At 37.3% G+C, this 15,224-nt stretch overlaps 1 protein-coding gene across 3 annotated transcripts in view; it reads right to left on the bottom strand.

The window, feature by feature from the left end:
• Positions 1–12,296: 12,296 nt before the first annotated feature.
• Positions 12,297–15,224, bottom strand: part of LOC140754018 (monocarboxylate transporter 3) — a 42,076-nt gene continuing 39,148 nt past the window's right edge. For all 3 annotated transcript variants that reach the window (XM_073088916.1, XM_073088915.1, XM_073088917.1), the window contains 2 exons: positions 14,962–15,114; positions 12,297–14,602 (listed from right to left, as the gene is read on the bottom strand). In XM_073088916.1, coding sequence (XP_072945017.1) covers positions 14,076–14,602; positions 14,962–15,114 — 680 coding nt within the window. In that variant the 3' untranslated portion in view covers positions 12,297–14,075. The remainder of the gene's footprint in view (positions 14,603–14,961; positions 15,115–15,224) is intronic.

Below are 15,224 nucleotides of genomic sequence, written 5' to 3'. Positions count from 1 at the left end.
TTTTAGCCACGCATTTCTGTGTCCAAAGTAGCCGATTTTTACACTGTACGAATATTAATACACTACCCTCACAGTTGTAAAAAATAAACATAGCTATGAACGTTTCATACTTTTAAATGCCATTTAAAAATTAAAAGTGAGTAATGAGTATTTTGTTTAAAGCTATAATTCTTTTAATATTTTATTTTGGACGTATTTATAAATGTTTTTGCCATTGTGTACATACTAAGCAATAGCATCACTATAAGACTAACTATTGGGCTTTACGAATTTTATTGTTTGTTTTGACTGTGTATTTTCGCTACACACCATAGTAGGAGATATTTAAATTAGGAATCATTATCAAAATTAGCCATAATACTACTCCAGTAGAATCTCGACTAAGCGACCTATTTGTTGTCGTATTTGTGGCATTCGATTTATCGAAAATTTGGATAATTGAGTTTATGAAGAAAAGCTATTTAAACCGATTTAGGAAGGTGATGTTTTTCGACTATATGTTTGTTACGTATGTATTTTTCATTCTTTGGCAAACTCAAACGACTTCACTAATTTTGATACATGATGTGTCGTTGGATTCGTCTAAATTGTGGCGATAACATAGGTTATATTTTTAGCAATCGGGTTTTTGTTTTTTATAGTAACTATTTTGTTGCGATTTGACGACTTTCCGGAATTTAAATGCACATGTCACACAAAATGTGGATGATCTGTAAGGGTTATTACAAAGTTACTTGTTCACGTTTCTCAATCCGAATAATCGCGAATATTTATAACTGAGGTCCGGATAATCGATTTTCTACTGTATTTTTTTTTTTTTTTTTTATATACCGCTTGGAAGAAGCGGATTTTCAAAGCTACAATCTGTTTTAAAGCCCTCGCTTATGGATACGGGCTGCTCCAAACAGGGTTTTAAATTAGAATTTTACATTTAAATTGTGTTTTATAACCGATTTTTATTTTAGAGGTACAGTTTTCAATATACTAAGAAATAAATATTTTATCGCAATATACTACTAAATATTACAATATATTATTTGGTAAGTTTGAGATTATAATCAAAATATAATGTTGAATCATATGAGACGACAATTGATTAACAATGGTAATTTTTTTTTTTTTTTTTTTTCCAATACAATGAAATAAAGAGTAAAAATATATAAAAGTAAAGTAAGAGTGATCTCAATAGACACAAGACAATAACTGAGAATAATCAATCAATAATCAGAGAGGGATACAAATCAAAATTTATTTAAGTGTCGTTGATTTTTTTCAAATTATTAACTACTTTGTTGCTAAAATTAATGAATGATGTGATGGCTGATTCTTTCTTCATGAGGCTGGAGAGATCGTATGCTTCTATGTTTAAGTTGTTGCAAATGTATTCATGGTGCATCCTTTCGCTACCAAAGATGGGGCAATGTTTTAGTAGATGGTCTATTGATTGAGTTGTGGATTCGTCGCAAGGGCATTTATCGCTGGAGGTAATTTTAAAACGATGTAGATATTCGAGGTGATACCCATGTCCAGACAATATTTGCGTTAATTGAAAGGTTGGTCCTGTAAATTGGTACAATTCTCTGATTATATTGATGCTGGGGCACCAAAGACGCGTATGTGCGCCCTTGGTTTCAGCGCGGTATCTGTCGTCAGTCAGTCGGTCGGTTTCTAGTTTTAAGTTATATTTTGCGAAACTTATGGGGAACTTTGAGAGATCAGGGGAAGAGTGCAAGCTGGCTGCCGCTTTTGCAGCTTGGTCAGCCGCCTCATTACCAATGAGCCCAATGTGGGATCTAACCCAGACAAATTCAATTGAGCCTATGAGTTGGATATTGTGTATCAAGTTGTGAATTTCTACGACGAAGGAGTTAGTCGAGTTGCGATTTTGTATTTCCAACAGGGCAGACTTAGAGTCGGAAAGGATGGTAACGCTGGCGACGCCCTTCGTGGCGCAGTACTCGAGTGCTCTTAGGATGGCCAACAATTCCGCTTGAAATACAGAGCAACAGCTATGCAATTTCAGCTTTCTGGTTTTTATGTTACCATCTGGGTGATACGCCACGAAAGCAGCGCCAACGAGACCATCATGCTTGCTACCATCGGTGTACACTCTTGTAGTGTCCAACGGCACCTTCTCATCAAGTTCGCCCTGATTGCTGACGCTATCGAATGGGATGTGGAATCTTTGAGACGGATGTAGAAGATTAGAAGGGTGAGCTGGTCGGTCGTATGTAAGATCTTGCGGTAGAAATTTTGTGTTTCCTGTTCTTTTGGTGAGTTGAGTTTCGGCTAATTCGTTGATTTTAAGGTCTATGGGGGTGAAGTCTGCTAGGGCTATAGCGGCAGCTGCGGAGATGGTTCTGAAACCACTGATCTTTTTGATGGCGAAGCTTCTCTGTAATGATTTAAGTTTGTTTCTGACTGATTGATATTTGGTAGCAGTTGACCATATTTCCGCAGCGTATGTTATTATGGGTTCTATGACGTTGTTATAGATTATGCTAATGTTGTCTGGATGAACGCCCCAAGTGGGTCTTACGAATAAACTGAGTTTATTATATATATTTTGAGCTTTAGTTATAGAATTGTTAACATGTTTTATAAATTTTAGGTTTTTATCTATTATAATTCCGAGGTATTTTATTTCATTTGAAAAAGGGATCTGATTGTTATTGACTATAATTTTGCATTTTGTTGCTTTTACGGTAAAGGCTATGGCTTGAGTTTTACTGGACGCGAATTCCAACTTAACTTTTCGACCCCACTCAGTAACAGTTTTTAGGGCAATGTTGGTATCGCTCTCCAGCTCAGTGATGTTGTTCGCTGAGGTTATCAACAACAGGTCGTCGGCAAAAGCCTGAAGGTGACAAGTAGGAGGAAGGTCTACGCACAGAAGCTCGTCCACTATTAAATTCCAGAACAGAGGTCCTAAAACAGACCCCTGTACGCAGCCGCGCGACAAATCTCTATGAACCGTAGCATCTGCATAGTTCAGGGCCACGGACCTGTTGTTGAGGTAGCTTTGGATGAGTCTATATAGATTTGCAGGGCATTTGACGTCGTGAAGTCTGTTTAACAGCGCTGGCCACCAGGCATGGTCAAACGCTCCCTTGATATCTAAGGATATCGCAATGACCATTTTCCCATCCTTTTTGGCATTTTTGATTAACGTTACGGCTTGAGCAAGTGCGTCGGTAGTGGACCTTTGCTCACGAAAGCCGAATTGGTTGTTATGTAGATTATTAGTTACATTTAAGTGGTATACTAGTCTTTTTGCTATTAGCTTTTCTAGCACTTTACCGAAAATATCAAGTAATCCTATGGGGCGGAAAGCGGAGATCTCATTATAATCAGATTTATTAGGTTTAGGTAGGGTTTTGACGAAAGCTTTCTTCCAAGGTGTTGGGAAATGTGCGAGATGTAGACATTGGTTCATGATCTGAGGGATGACATCAGGGAAAGCTTCGGTGAATTTAGAGCAAATATCCGCTGTCAGATGGTCGGGACCGGGGGCCTTGTTTGGATTCATCGATAATATACAGTCCATGACCTCCTCCATTGTGAAATCGACTTCATTCGGTGTTGTAGGGATTTCAGAAGCTTTAGTTCTTAGACATTTTTGGGATTCCAGCCAGTCGGGTGTGTCTGTTGGATAGAATTTATCGAGCAGAGCATTTGCTGATTCCTCGCTTGACTTAGTGAAATGATTATTTCCAATGTTTAAGGTAGTTGGAGGTGTAGGTTGAGGTGAGCACTTTAGCAACCTGTTAGTGAGAGACCATACGTCCTCCTTGCCTTGTCTGCTACAGAAGGTCCTAAAGTGCTCAGTGGAGGCTTTGGATAACATAAGTTTATATTCGTCTTTAATTGTTTTGTCTTTCTATTAGGATATTATTTAATGGTTTGTTTTTCCTTTTCAGGTCCTGTATGCGGTGATGGAAGAAAACGACTTTCTTCTTCAGTTGCTCCAGCTCATCGTTCCACCAAGGTATGTTCTTTAACTTATTTTTCTTAGATTTTAAGGTTTTTTTGGCATGCTTTTTGTATGTTTGTAGTAAAAGTTTTTATATATTTGTCTAATTCTGTTTTGTTTAAGTTTTTAATTTCAGGAATGCGGAGGGAGGAGTTGCTCATTTCGCAGGTTATCGACTCCTTCACTTGGTTCCAGTCAGCGTTGCAGGTTATATATCGGTAAGTGGTGAGCGTCTTTTTATGTTTTAGTTTGTCTTTGTTTATGTTAAATGCAAAATCAATGGCATGATGTTCCGATGTTGGACAAGCGTCGTAATTTATCTTCCAGTGGTTAATTTTTGATGCAATTGAGTCGGATGCAATGGTGAGATCAATTACTGAAGTTCTAAGGTTGCCTGAAGAAGAGGACTCGAAGGTAGGATTATTTCCCACATTGCAGAGGGCGAGATTGTGCGACGTTACTATTTCCAGTACCTCACGGCCTCTTTTATTGGCAATGTGCGAGCCCCAGACCGGATGCCACCCATTAAAATCGCCGCAGACAATGACGTCTTTGTTATCTATATTTTGTAATAAGAGATCTAGTTGATTGAGTGTATTATTATCGTCTGTCTTTGGTTCGATATATACAGATATGAGATATATTTTTCTGGATTTATATGTAATTTGGGCAGTGCTTATGTTGGAAGTAGAGTGGCTTGCTATACCTAGGGCGGCGCCTATTCCAGTCTTAATTGCTACCACCGCCTTTACTCGCGTATTTGTAGTGTACTGAAATAGGTCATACCCGTGAATGTTTTTCATGGTATTGTATTTACCGACATATGGCTCTGTTATGAAGACAACGTCATAATCATTGTCGGTGACGTATTTGACAAATTCTTTTTCACTAACATAGCATCTGCCCAAGTTGCATTGGATAATTTTAAGATTTTTACAAGACTGCTCATTGTTCATAGATGTTTTAATTTGATGGCGATTCCAATGGATGGCTGACTGTGATTGCTATAAGCCATAATCGATACGCTCTATGACTCTGTATCGCATGGCCTCCTTGATCGGGCATCTATTGGAGAAGGCAGAGTGTTTGGTATCCGCTGTGGTCTTCGATTTGCTATTTTTGCTGGCGCAGTTGTGGCAAGTCGCTGCTTCAGCATTGTTCTTAGATGCGCAGTTGTCCATGGTATGACCCTCTACACCACAGTGTGTGCAAAGTGTCTCTTCCCTGGAGCAATGCTTTTTCAAGTGCCCGAACTGCAGGCACTTATGGCACTGCAGTAGGGGCACGAATTCTTCGACGTGGACCTTTTGATGGTCCACGTTGAGTCTTCCCAATTCTATTATTTTCTTCCAGACGTGGGAGGAGGTCAGGAACACTGCATTATACAAGTTGTCATTTTTGTTGCGCCGCTCGAACTTGAATTGCAGGTCCTCGGCGCTGGGCCTCAACAGTCCCACTTCCGGATTTTGTTGGACTATGAGTTTGACTACCTCATTTGTTGTGGTCTGCTTGGTTATACCTTTTAGTATTACCATAGGCTTCAATTTCCGTGATGGTTCCGCTCGGATGTCTTTGGCTGATTCTAATCTTTTGAGGGTCTCATCGCGCTGCTCTGCAGTATCGAACTCGACCCTCAATTGATTTTTGCCGACCGCTTGGATGCCAGCTGGCGCATAGGATGTCTCCTTAAAACTTATGCCACTGCGCCACTTCTCCGTCACCTCTTTCCTATTCTTCCCCTCTGAGGTCGGATATATTATCAGCGAGGGCTTAGTTTTAGGCAATGAGTTGGGGGGGATAGTTTGGGTATCAATAGGTGGGCTGATAACCCTCGAGGAGGCCACTTGTGCGTACGAAGTACGCGCTCCCTTTTTTGGTGCTGGTGCAGGTGCGGCTAATCTGGTTATTTCCGCCTTGATTGTGTTCTCAATGGCGGCTTTCACTTCACCCAGCATACTGCTTTGATCCAGAGACACCATCGTTTCCCGGGAGAGCGTCTCGATCTCCTTTGCGAACTCGACAACGAGTTTTTTATTCTCGGAGGTGACGCTCTTTCCCGCAGTGATGGCGAAAACGATACGTCTGGACAAATGCTGAATCTGTTTCAGCCGCTCTACGTCATTCGAGGCCTGTGCGTCGAAAAACGTATCACCTGCCACGACTTCCGGAAGTACTCGCCATACTTCAGGAAGTACTCGCCATTTTGGAGATTAACGGAATAAGTGTGTATTATGTGAATCAGAAACAGAAATTAGACAAATGATAGGTCGGAGAAGAAAGTTGAAAGCGAATAGAAGTCAATTCCGCGAATCGAAAAATCTCAGGTGTCGGACCCGAATCTCAGGTGTCGGACCCGAATCTCGTCCACCTAAGGTGTTACGATAAAGGGTGAGTGGGCGGGCAAATTTTTCCGATTTTTCGGGTATAAAACCAGGAATTCCGGGAGAACCACCACTCCTACAGAGACGCGAGTGGTGTCGGCGGATAGGTGTTATTACAACGGAGCTATTAATACAAAAATGGAAGAAATCTAACGAGGGGGGGCCAAGAAATAGGCGAAAAACTGATTCTAAAATGTGCAAAAACTAAGAATTGGATTAATTTGAAAAATATTTATCTGACAATAGAAAATGAGCTATCTGGTGAAAGGTTAGAAGGAGACGAATCCGTGAACACCAAAAATGTTGAGATGTGACGGCGGACTACGGAGAGTATCTATTTTCTACTGTATCACTAGTATTAGTACATTATGTGATTGCTTATCATATGTTTCTTTAATACGTTTAGGTGGAGTTCCCATCATAAGTCATTGGTCTAGACGCCTGTATGTAGCCTAAATGGCTTGATAGATTTCGACATATGTGTGGTGTTAGATTTGTCTTTATCACAAGAGCAGAATAATTACTAAATTTTCTAAATTTCAATGGTTTTGGTTGTGTCACTTTTTTATTGTAATTAAAAATAATTATCATATTTTTTCATATTTCTTCACAAGTATAAGCGGGTTTATGTCACACGAGCTATAAAATAGTATACGATACTTGTGACAAAAGTAGCCTATTATCTGCACGGCGTTTAGCACCCTCGCTGCGCTCGGGCGCTAACTTCACGCCGTGCAAAAATAGGCTACTTTGGCCACGCGTATCGTAATGTACTATTATGCTATGCATTATGGTAGTAATCATAGGTACTCGTATAAAGTCAAATAATTTATTTCTGACACCCAATATTACCCTGCAATGAGAATAACAGTACAGTACAGTTACCATATTACAGGTTATTGGAAATTCAACCACAATTTATTTACCTATTCATTAGTTTCATCTAAAATAAGTATATATTAATTATTACTATCATAGTGCAAATTGATCTGATGATATTATGAAAACATTCCGCAATGTAATTAATAATTACAATAATACCGGAATAGTTGTTTTATCTCATAACTAACGAGACCGCAGTTTTACGCGGTTAGCTTCCCGCCGTGGATAAACCTGTAGGACGGAAAGAGATCTACTTAAATATAGTTAATTGGATTAGGCTTAACGATTAAGCGTCGTAGAGTCAACTTACCCTGATGATGCTCCGTTTTGGAGCGAAACACGTGTTGGTGGTGTTATGTATGGTGGTGTATATCAACACTAATATTATAAACAGGAAAACTTTGTTTGTATGTTTGTTTGTAATGAATAGGCTTATAAAATACTGGACCGAATTTAAAAAATATTTCACGATTCTAAAGCTACATTATCTACGAGTAACATAGTCTATATTTTATATTAATTATATTTGATAAATAGATTTTGAGGCGGTACAAAGTTTGCCGGGTCAGCTAGTTTTTAATATTTTGCATCTGCACGTATCTTTTGAGGGAGGGAGGGTGTTACATACTGCATAGTTTAAAATATATACCATCATACATATTTGTAGCGGATTGTTGCGAAGTAGTTTTAATCTTAAATTAATCTACTTAAAGCGCAAACAGCAGACTATCAATGTCGATGGAAATGGAAATTATTTTTCCTACACATTTCCATTTACTACATGCGAGGGTTCCGCATTCGCGCGCGGAAGCAATAGAAAAACGCTCCGTGAATTCTAACCTCTCCTACGCATCATCATCATCAACCCATTACTGTCCCACTGCTGGGCAGTCTGTGCGTATTGGTAGACTTCATATACCTTTGAGATTTTTTGATGTGAAACATCTATAGCCGCACGTAAAACCGATTTCTGGCGTGGCGACGCATGCCGTATATATATACAGTTTATATGCAGTAGTGTGTACGGTGTGGCGACGCGTGCGCAATCGAATTCAATAAATAGTCATCGTTATCTGGAAAAAAATCGTAATATTTTATTTTATCATTATGACATATTTAGTTCCTATCACAATATGTTCTTTTCTGCATATTACTTTTACAAAATAATGTCGATGTTTCACATCTGCCAGGCGTCCCGTGACGGCTCACATTTTTTTTATAAATCTCCCAGATATGCAGGTTTCCTCACGATGTTTTCTTTCACCGTTTAGTAAGTGATAATAAATTTCTAATACGCAAATAACTTTGAAAAATCAGAGGTGCCTGGGATTTGAACCTCGGACCCCTCGATCGAGAGGCCGAGTTTCTTTACCACTAGGCTATTACTGCCTACACTCTCCTACGCAATAGCAGTTAATCGCGGCGGCGGCTAACTGTGCGGTTAGCGATTTTCCAGTATTCTATGCAACCGGATGTGATTTTACGCACTTAAGCGCCACAAAATGAAGGGAAGAGATGCTAGCCGAGTGATTAATTAGCAGCCCCGCGGTTAACCTTTAGTTCGTAAGAGTGGTTAGCCTCAGTTGTATAGGTATTGAAGGTGGTAGAACTCTTTGTGGTTTGACTCCGGCAGCACCACCGCCACACCTATTTCTGCCTAATAATAGCAGTGTTAGTCGCTGCTATATTCCGTTTTGAAGGGTGTGGTAAGGGAGACATACTTTGCCGAGCTTCTCCAGCCGATCCAGCTTAGTCCTCAGGGGTAGCGGCGCATCTGTGGCCGACCTCAGGTAGGAATATCTAATCCTATCGGGGGTTGTTTACAGATGTCCATGGGCGGCAGTAGCCACTTACCATCAGGTCGACTGCATGCTCGTCTGCTTCTCCTATATCATAAAAAGGTGGTTTCGAAAGTTTTAAAATACTATTCATTGTCCGCGCGCGGAAGCTTCAAAAACCGCTCCGTGAGTTCTCTCTTAGAAATAATAAATTATGAGCAAGGCTATTTTTGCTTGCCGAGGAAGTGTTTTCTTTTAACACAGAACATTAGGAGCGATTATCGTGGAACGTGTCTAGCATATCACTCGTTCGCTCCCTAATTTGACCATTCCTCGCTTCATTTTGGTCTTATGTAGGTTAGTATGTGTTTATACGTATTTACAAGCACGTTTTCCGGGCATGATGGAATGATTGCAAGTCACCTATTTGGTCTCATTTCCGGGATAAGAGAAATTTATTGCAAGTCACCTATTTGCCGGCAATTTGACGAAGATCTGTCCGCTGGATTACCTTCCATTTTAGTGGCATAATATTATTCGTGTAATCATAAGCTGTGAAATAACAATAGGTAAATTTTATACTTCTACTTTCGTTATCTACTTTTAGTTAAGATGGGATTAAAATCATATTATATGTGCTAACCGATTAGTTTCTTCGTGATGTACTGATGACGAATGTCGTGAGTGCCCATGTATAGAAAGATACAGTGTCATATATACGTATTTGCAAAAGCGTTTCACTCATTATTTTTTAAAAAGGTGAATTAGTATTAAAAATCTTCTAATTAGCTTTAGGGATAGCATTTGTCTGTTAGATGCCCTTTATTTTACAATGGAATACTATTTTGGTTCACGATCCCACGGTGTGAAATGGCCTTAATATAATTTATTACGATTCCCTTTGCACACTGTTTCTATCCTTTCTGGGACAGACGCGGTCTGAATTCAATTGTTGTAATGTTCTGATCTCTGGGTTTCTGCCCTGATCCGGGTTCCTTGTGTGCAAAAGGGATCGATATTTTATCTGGAAGCTGTTCAGGCACTTCGACTTTTAAGACCGGAATATCCGTTTTGGAATATCTTTTCACAGCGTTTGTACGTTTCTAAGTTTTGTAATTCCATAATCATTACTGTATTTGTTTTTGTGTGCATGACAAGAAAAACTATACTTATACTATAACTACGAGTATATACTAAAACTATACTTATTTTTTATAAAGAGTAAACCGAAAACTTAATGTGAACAAATGTATGGGCTCAGTCAATCAAAAGTTTTCATCAATCAAAAATGTATGTTTTTTTTTAACCCAGATGCGCTCTGAATTAAATTGTAGTTATGTTCTAATCTCTGAGTTTTCTGCTCTGATCCGGGTTTCTTGTGGGTAAAAGGGATCGATATTTTATCAACTAGGGGCTTCCAGGCACTTGGAGTTTTACGGCCGGAATTTCCGTTTCGGAATATCCTCTGGGAGCGTGTGTACACTGTACATTGTAGATGTTTGTTATATGATTTGAACGTCATTGCTATTTGTTTTGTGTTATTGTATGACAGTTACATTATACAGTTACGTTAAATAAGATTAGATGAGGTTACACGTTTTTTATAAATATCAATTTATGTGAATATATGTCTGGGCTCAGCCAATCAAAATTTTTCAAGCAATCAAGAATTGTTTCTTTTTAACACAGACGCGGTCTAAATTCAATTGTTGTAATGTACTGAGTTTTGAGCTTTGGTCTAGGTTCTGTGTGGGCGAAGAGAATTATTTTATTAGCTAGTCGATTCCAGGCTCTTAGAATTTTACGGCCGGAATTTCCGTTCAGGAATATCCTCTTGGAGTGTGTGTAGATTCCTATAAATGTTACATGTTTTATAATCGCCAGTGCTGTATTTTTTGTTTGTTTATAAAAAAATAAATGCGAAGAAAAGAATTCAATAATATTTTCTTGGATATAAAGTAGCAGACTTTTAGAATGTAGTCCACCTGTACCCTTACCATGAGTTTTACGTTTTGACAAATATGACTGTTTTGGTATTTGTTTACGTATTGGCCCATACAATTTCCAATCAGCGCCCCTAGCGGATTGTGTCAGAACTTGGAAATTGTATGGGCCAATACGTAAACAAATACCAAAACAGTATTATTTGTCAAAACGTAAAAACTCATGGTAAGGGTACTGATTGTATATCCCCACTTCCTCCAATGGGCATTGGTAAGTATCTACGGATATTACTCGAGTCTTACTCGAAAGTGGTGCAGAGGTCCGTTGTAACCCCTCATAATTAAATAGCTTCTAATTTAGTTATGAGGTGATCTTCATCTCGTATTATAATATTTGTCAATTTATCTATTACTACTTACTTCCAATTTAGTTCTAGAATTACTTCTAATTTAGTTATGAGGTGATCTTCATCTCGTATTATAATATCTATCAATTTATCTATTACTACTTACTTCCAATTTAGTTCTAGAATTACTTCTAATTTAGTCATAACTTAATGATCTTCATCTTGTATTATAATATCTCTTAATTTATCTACCTCCATTCGGATATTTTGAAAATGAATATGTAGGAAACTTTCTAGCTTTTCATCTATAAAAAGAGGTAAAATATTAATAGAAAGGACTTATAAAAATGAAGTTCCAACCACGGCACTATGAGTAATAAAAATAAGCTTTAAGGACCCATCATTTAGAGTTTTGGGGAACATTAAGTGACAACATCGGTGTAATTAGTTTTATATTGAAACTCACTTTACGACGCCATTAAATTTTAGGCGTCCATTTCTTGGGTACTAAATAATATTAAGAGGTATATTAAAGAGATGTTTTATTCAAAGAGATGAGGAATGTTTTTCTTTTCTTTTCTTATGTTATAATTTTATAGGTTTGACAATAATATAACTTTTGTAATGAAGGTGGAAAACGTGAAAATTATTATAGACTAGCTGTGCCCCGCGGTTTCACCCGCGTTAAAAAGAATCAGGGGCACAGCTAGTTCTAAAATATGAGTAGCCTAAGTTACAGAACAAATAGACAGACAGACAGCCAAAATATTGTAAAAAAAAATATTTTGGTTTATGTACCCTATGTATATTCATATGCATGTAGTAAAAAGCGGTTATTTCAATATTAAAAACATACACTCCAATTTTATTTATATGTATAGATGTATAGATAGTTACCCTTGAAGACTAAATTGAGACTAATTGACTGATTGAGAGACTAACGTTACAGGTAAGTGAAGGTATAAGGTTTAATAAAAGATAAAAATGGTTTTCACAATATTTTTCTTTAATTTTACGAAAAGTTTAACTTGTTCTTGTACAAAAACAACATAACAAACTGTTTAAGTGAAAACTCATATTTTAACGTACAATAAAATGTTTTATAACAATAACACAATAATATAATCCTTAAAAATAAATTTAAGCTGTAATGTAAATGTTAACAAATCGCTAAAATTGACTTTTTCTGGCAATAAAGAAAAGAAGATATTCATCTTCTTTCTTTATTTCTATTTGATACATATTGTAAATTTACATAAATCTTCTAATATTAATGCTCTCTCAACATTATTAGTAAAGGTAAGGTAAATAGTATAAATTCAGATTAGTCGAACAGGTAGTTAAGAAGAAGTTTCGGCTTTAAATTTATGTTACCGTTTTATAAAATACTAGTAAGAGCTACAATGACAAAGGTCCCACAAGTACTCCAAGAATTAGGAAAACAGGCTAATTTATATTACAATCAGTACCCTACTTATAATGTAGTAGTAATGTATTAACATCACGTGCTACGTTTAGACTCTAAGCGTCTCCTAAATTACAAAAAAATATATAAAGAAAAATAAATTCGTAATTCAAAATAATCTTTTCGGCCAGTTTCATTGAAAGTCGTATTTTTATTAGGAAATTATTTTTCAACTGTTTATTCTATCACGTTTAACACGGTTAATAATAATAATAAAATCGATAATATTTAAAAATAAATTCTTATAAACCAATGTAAAAATACTTATTTCAAAATATTATATTTAAAAAAAGAATAAAATTAATAACATGTTTTAAAACAAATGTATAATGTACACATTTGTTTTAAAACATGTTATATATACTTAAGATAGGTAAGTACTATTCTTATAAAATAAAGGTAAGTATTATTTTATAGATCGAAATAAATAGATCAAATAAAATTCGAAATATCGACAGACATTTATAACGATTACGTATAAAATTACGTAACAAATTTAAACGAAATTGTACCTTTATTTTCGATAAATTGAATTTGTTTATCGACAAACTTGACTGTAATTTAAATTTATTGAAATCTGATTAATATATTTTATATCGTCCATATGCAAAATACCATTTTGCCTCGTTATGAATAGGTATTTGCAACGCAATAATGAATTATTTTGCTTATTAATTGCGCCTGAGCGTATGTTTAATTTAGTTTGCATCCATTCAAAGGGTATTTTGAGATGCAAACAGAATGAATGGAACCTTAATTAGGGAAAAATAAACTTCATACGTGCAAGTGGAGTTTGCTCAAAGGTCTGCAAAGGGCGTTGTGTTTTTGGTGTTTTAACGTTATATTTATTTATTGTACTTTTGATAAGGTACCTTTCTTCAGACATTTTATATTTAACTTTAAACATTTTATTCCAAAATTGCTTCGTCTTTATAAATAAAATTATTCAAAGAAAAAGGGTTACAGAATAACTAATAGACTAATTGATAAACGCTAGAATATTCCCAATAAGTAACTAAATTTGTTATTAAATGTGTTAGAATAAACTTTGACTGTTAAAGATGAGATTTTTAAACAATTCTTATTACATAACTTTGTATAAACCTCAACGTATTTGGCCACGTAAAAAAACTCCAAACAACCTTATTGCTTCTCCGTCTAAGGTATCACTGACCTTCGTTAGAAATTATTTCTACCGAGAACGAAATATTTACACATTCATTTCACACCAGCATATTCACTCGAGTTTGTAAAATGACTAGTACGATCGCACACACACGCATTTCATAAAGTTCGTGTATGAATATCATACAGAGGTAGTGATTTGTTCGATGAGGTGATGTTCTCGGCGGTGGCAAGGGGCTCTGCAGGAGCCAGCGCGACTCCACGTACCCCGCCTCGCGAGACCTTCGGGGACGCTGCGTGATGGCCGGAGCGGAACCACACGTCTGTAGCATTCAGGACAGTGTGAGGCAACACAACACGTTCGGTCGAGAGGTGCTGCGTAAGATAAGGATTTTGGTAGTCTAGTGTGGCATGTGGGTCCGGGCCATGCGCAGTATGCGGTCGCGCCGCCCGCGCTGCACGCGCACCACGTGGGCTCGCAGCGAGGAGGCGTCATACAAGGACACGCTTCGGATATCGTCGGTGCGGGCGCGGGCGGCGGCGGCTCGGGTTCCCGCTTCGAGAACCCAACGAAGAACAACATTAAGGCACCCGCTAAGGTTGCCGCGGTTGAAAAGTAGAAACCCGCTCTCGGTATTTGCTGGTTGATATACCCCGTCACTGGCACCCCAACTATCACAGGTATCGCCTCGGCTCCTTGAACGAAACCTGTTTAAGAAATTATATGTTAGATGTAAAAGTTTGCGTAGGCAAGTAGGGTTGCCACTTTATATTTTTAATAAAAATAGCATTTCTTACAAACATATTGTAACAATGTAATACAGAAATTTCTTCGAAGACCTTTCTTCACCGAGACTCATTATAATATAGCTAAAACCAACAAGTTTTCTGACGAACTTATTTTATTTCGTCGAACTATTCCTAAATATTGGAAACCACAGCTCATGCAATTTCATAGAAGAGCTCCACGACTGAATTACCGGTGAAAATATAATACATTTATATATTATAGGTACGGTTGGCAATACTGTAGGTAAGAACGAAAATTGTTAAATAACATTGCTTACTCCAAACTTTGGTGAAATGTCGACCTCGAACGCGCTCCATCGTAAGCATTTTCATTGAGTACAAAAATCCTCCCAAACATAAACCGTACATCCATGCGAATAGGACGTATCCATGATAGCCTTCAACGCTGCTTAATGCTAGCATTGATATTCCTGAAAAAAATGTATATTGTATTGAACAAGTTGAGCCTCAATTTACTGTTTGAGATAGGTGAATTTATTGTGCCTTACGCTTTGTGTTTGTGTGTTTACGCTTTTGTTCT

Source organism: Epargyreus clarus, unplaced genomic scaffold, assembly GCF_041222505.1.
Source record: "Epargyreus clarus isolate Ecla_fem2 unplaced genomic scaffold, WU_Ecla_fem_2.2 ptg000027l, whole genome shotgun sequence".
In the NCBI taxonomy this organism is placed as follows: Eukaryota; Metazoa; Arthropoda; class Insecta; order Lepidoptera; family Hesperiidae; genus Epargyreus; species Epargyreus clarus.
Note: the sequence above shows the minus strand (reverse complement) of the source record. Positions and strands in the feature narration are given on the sequence as shown.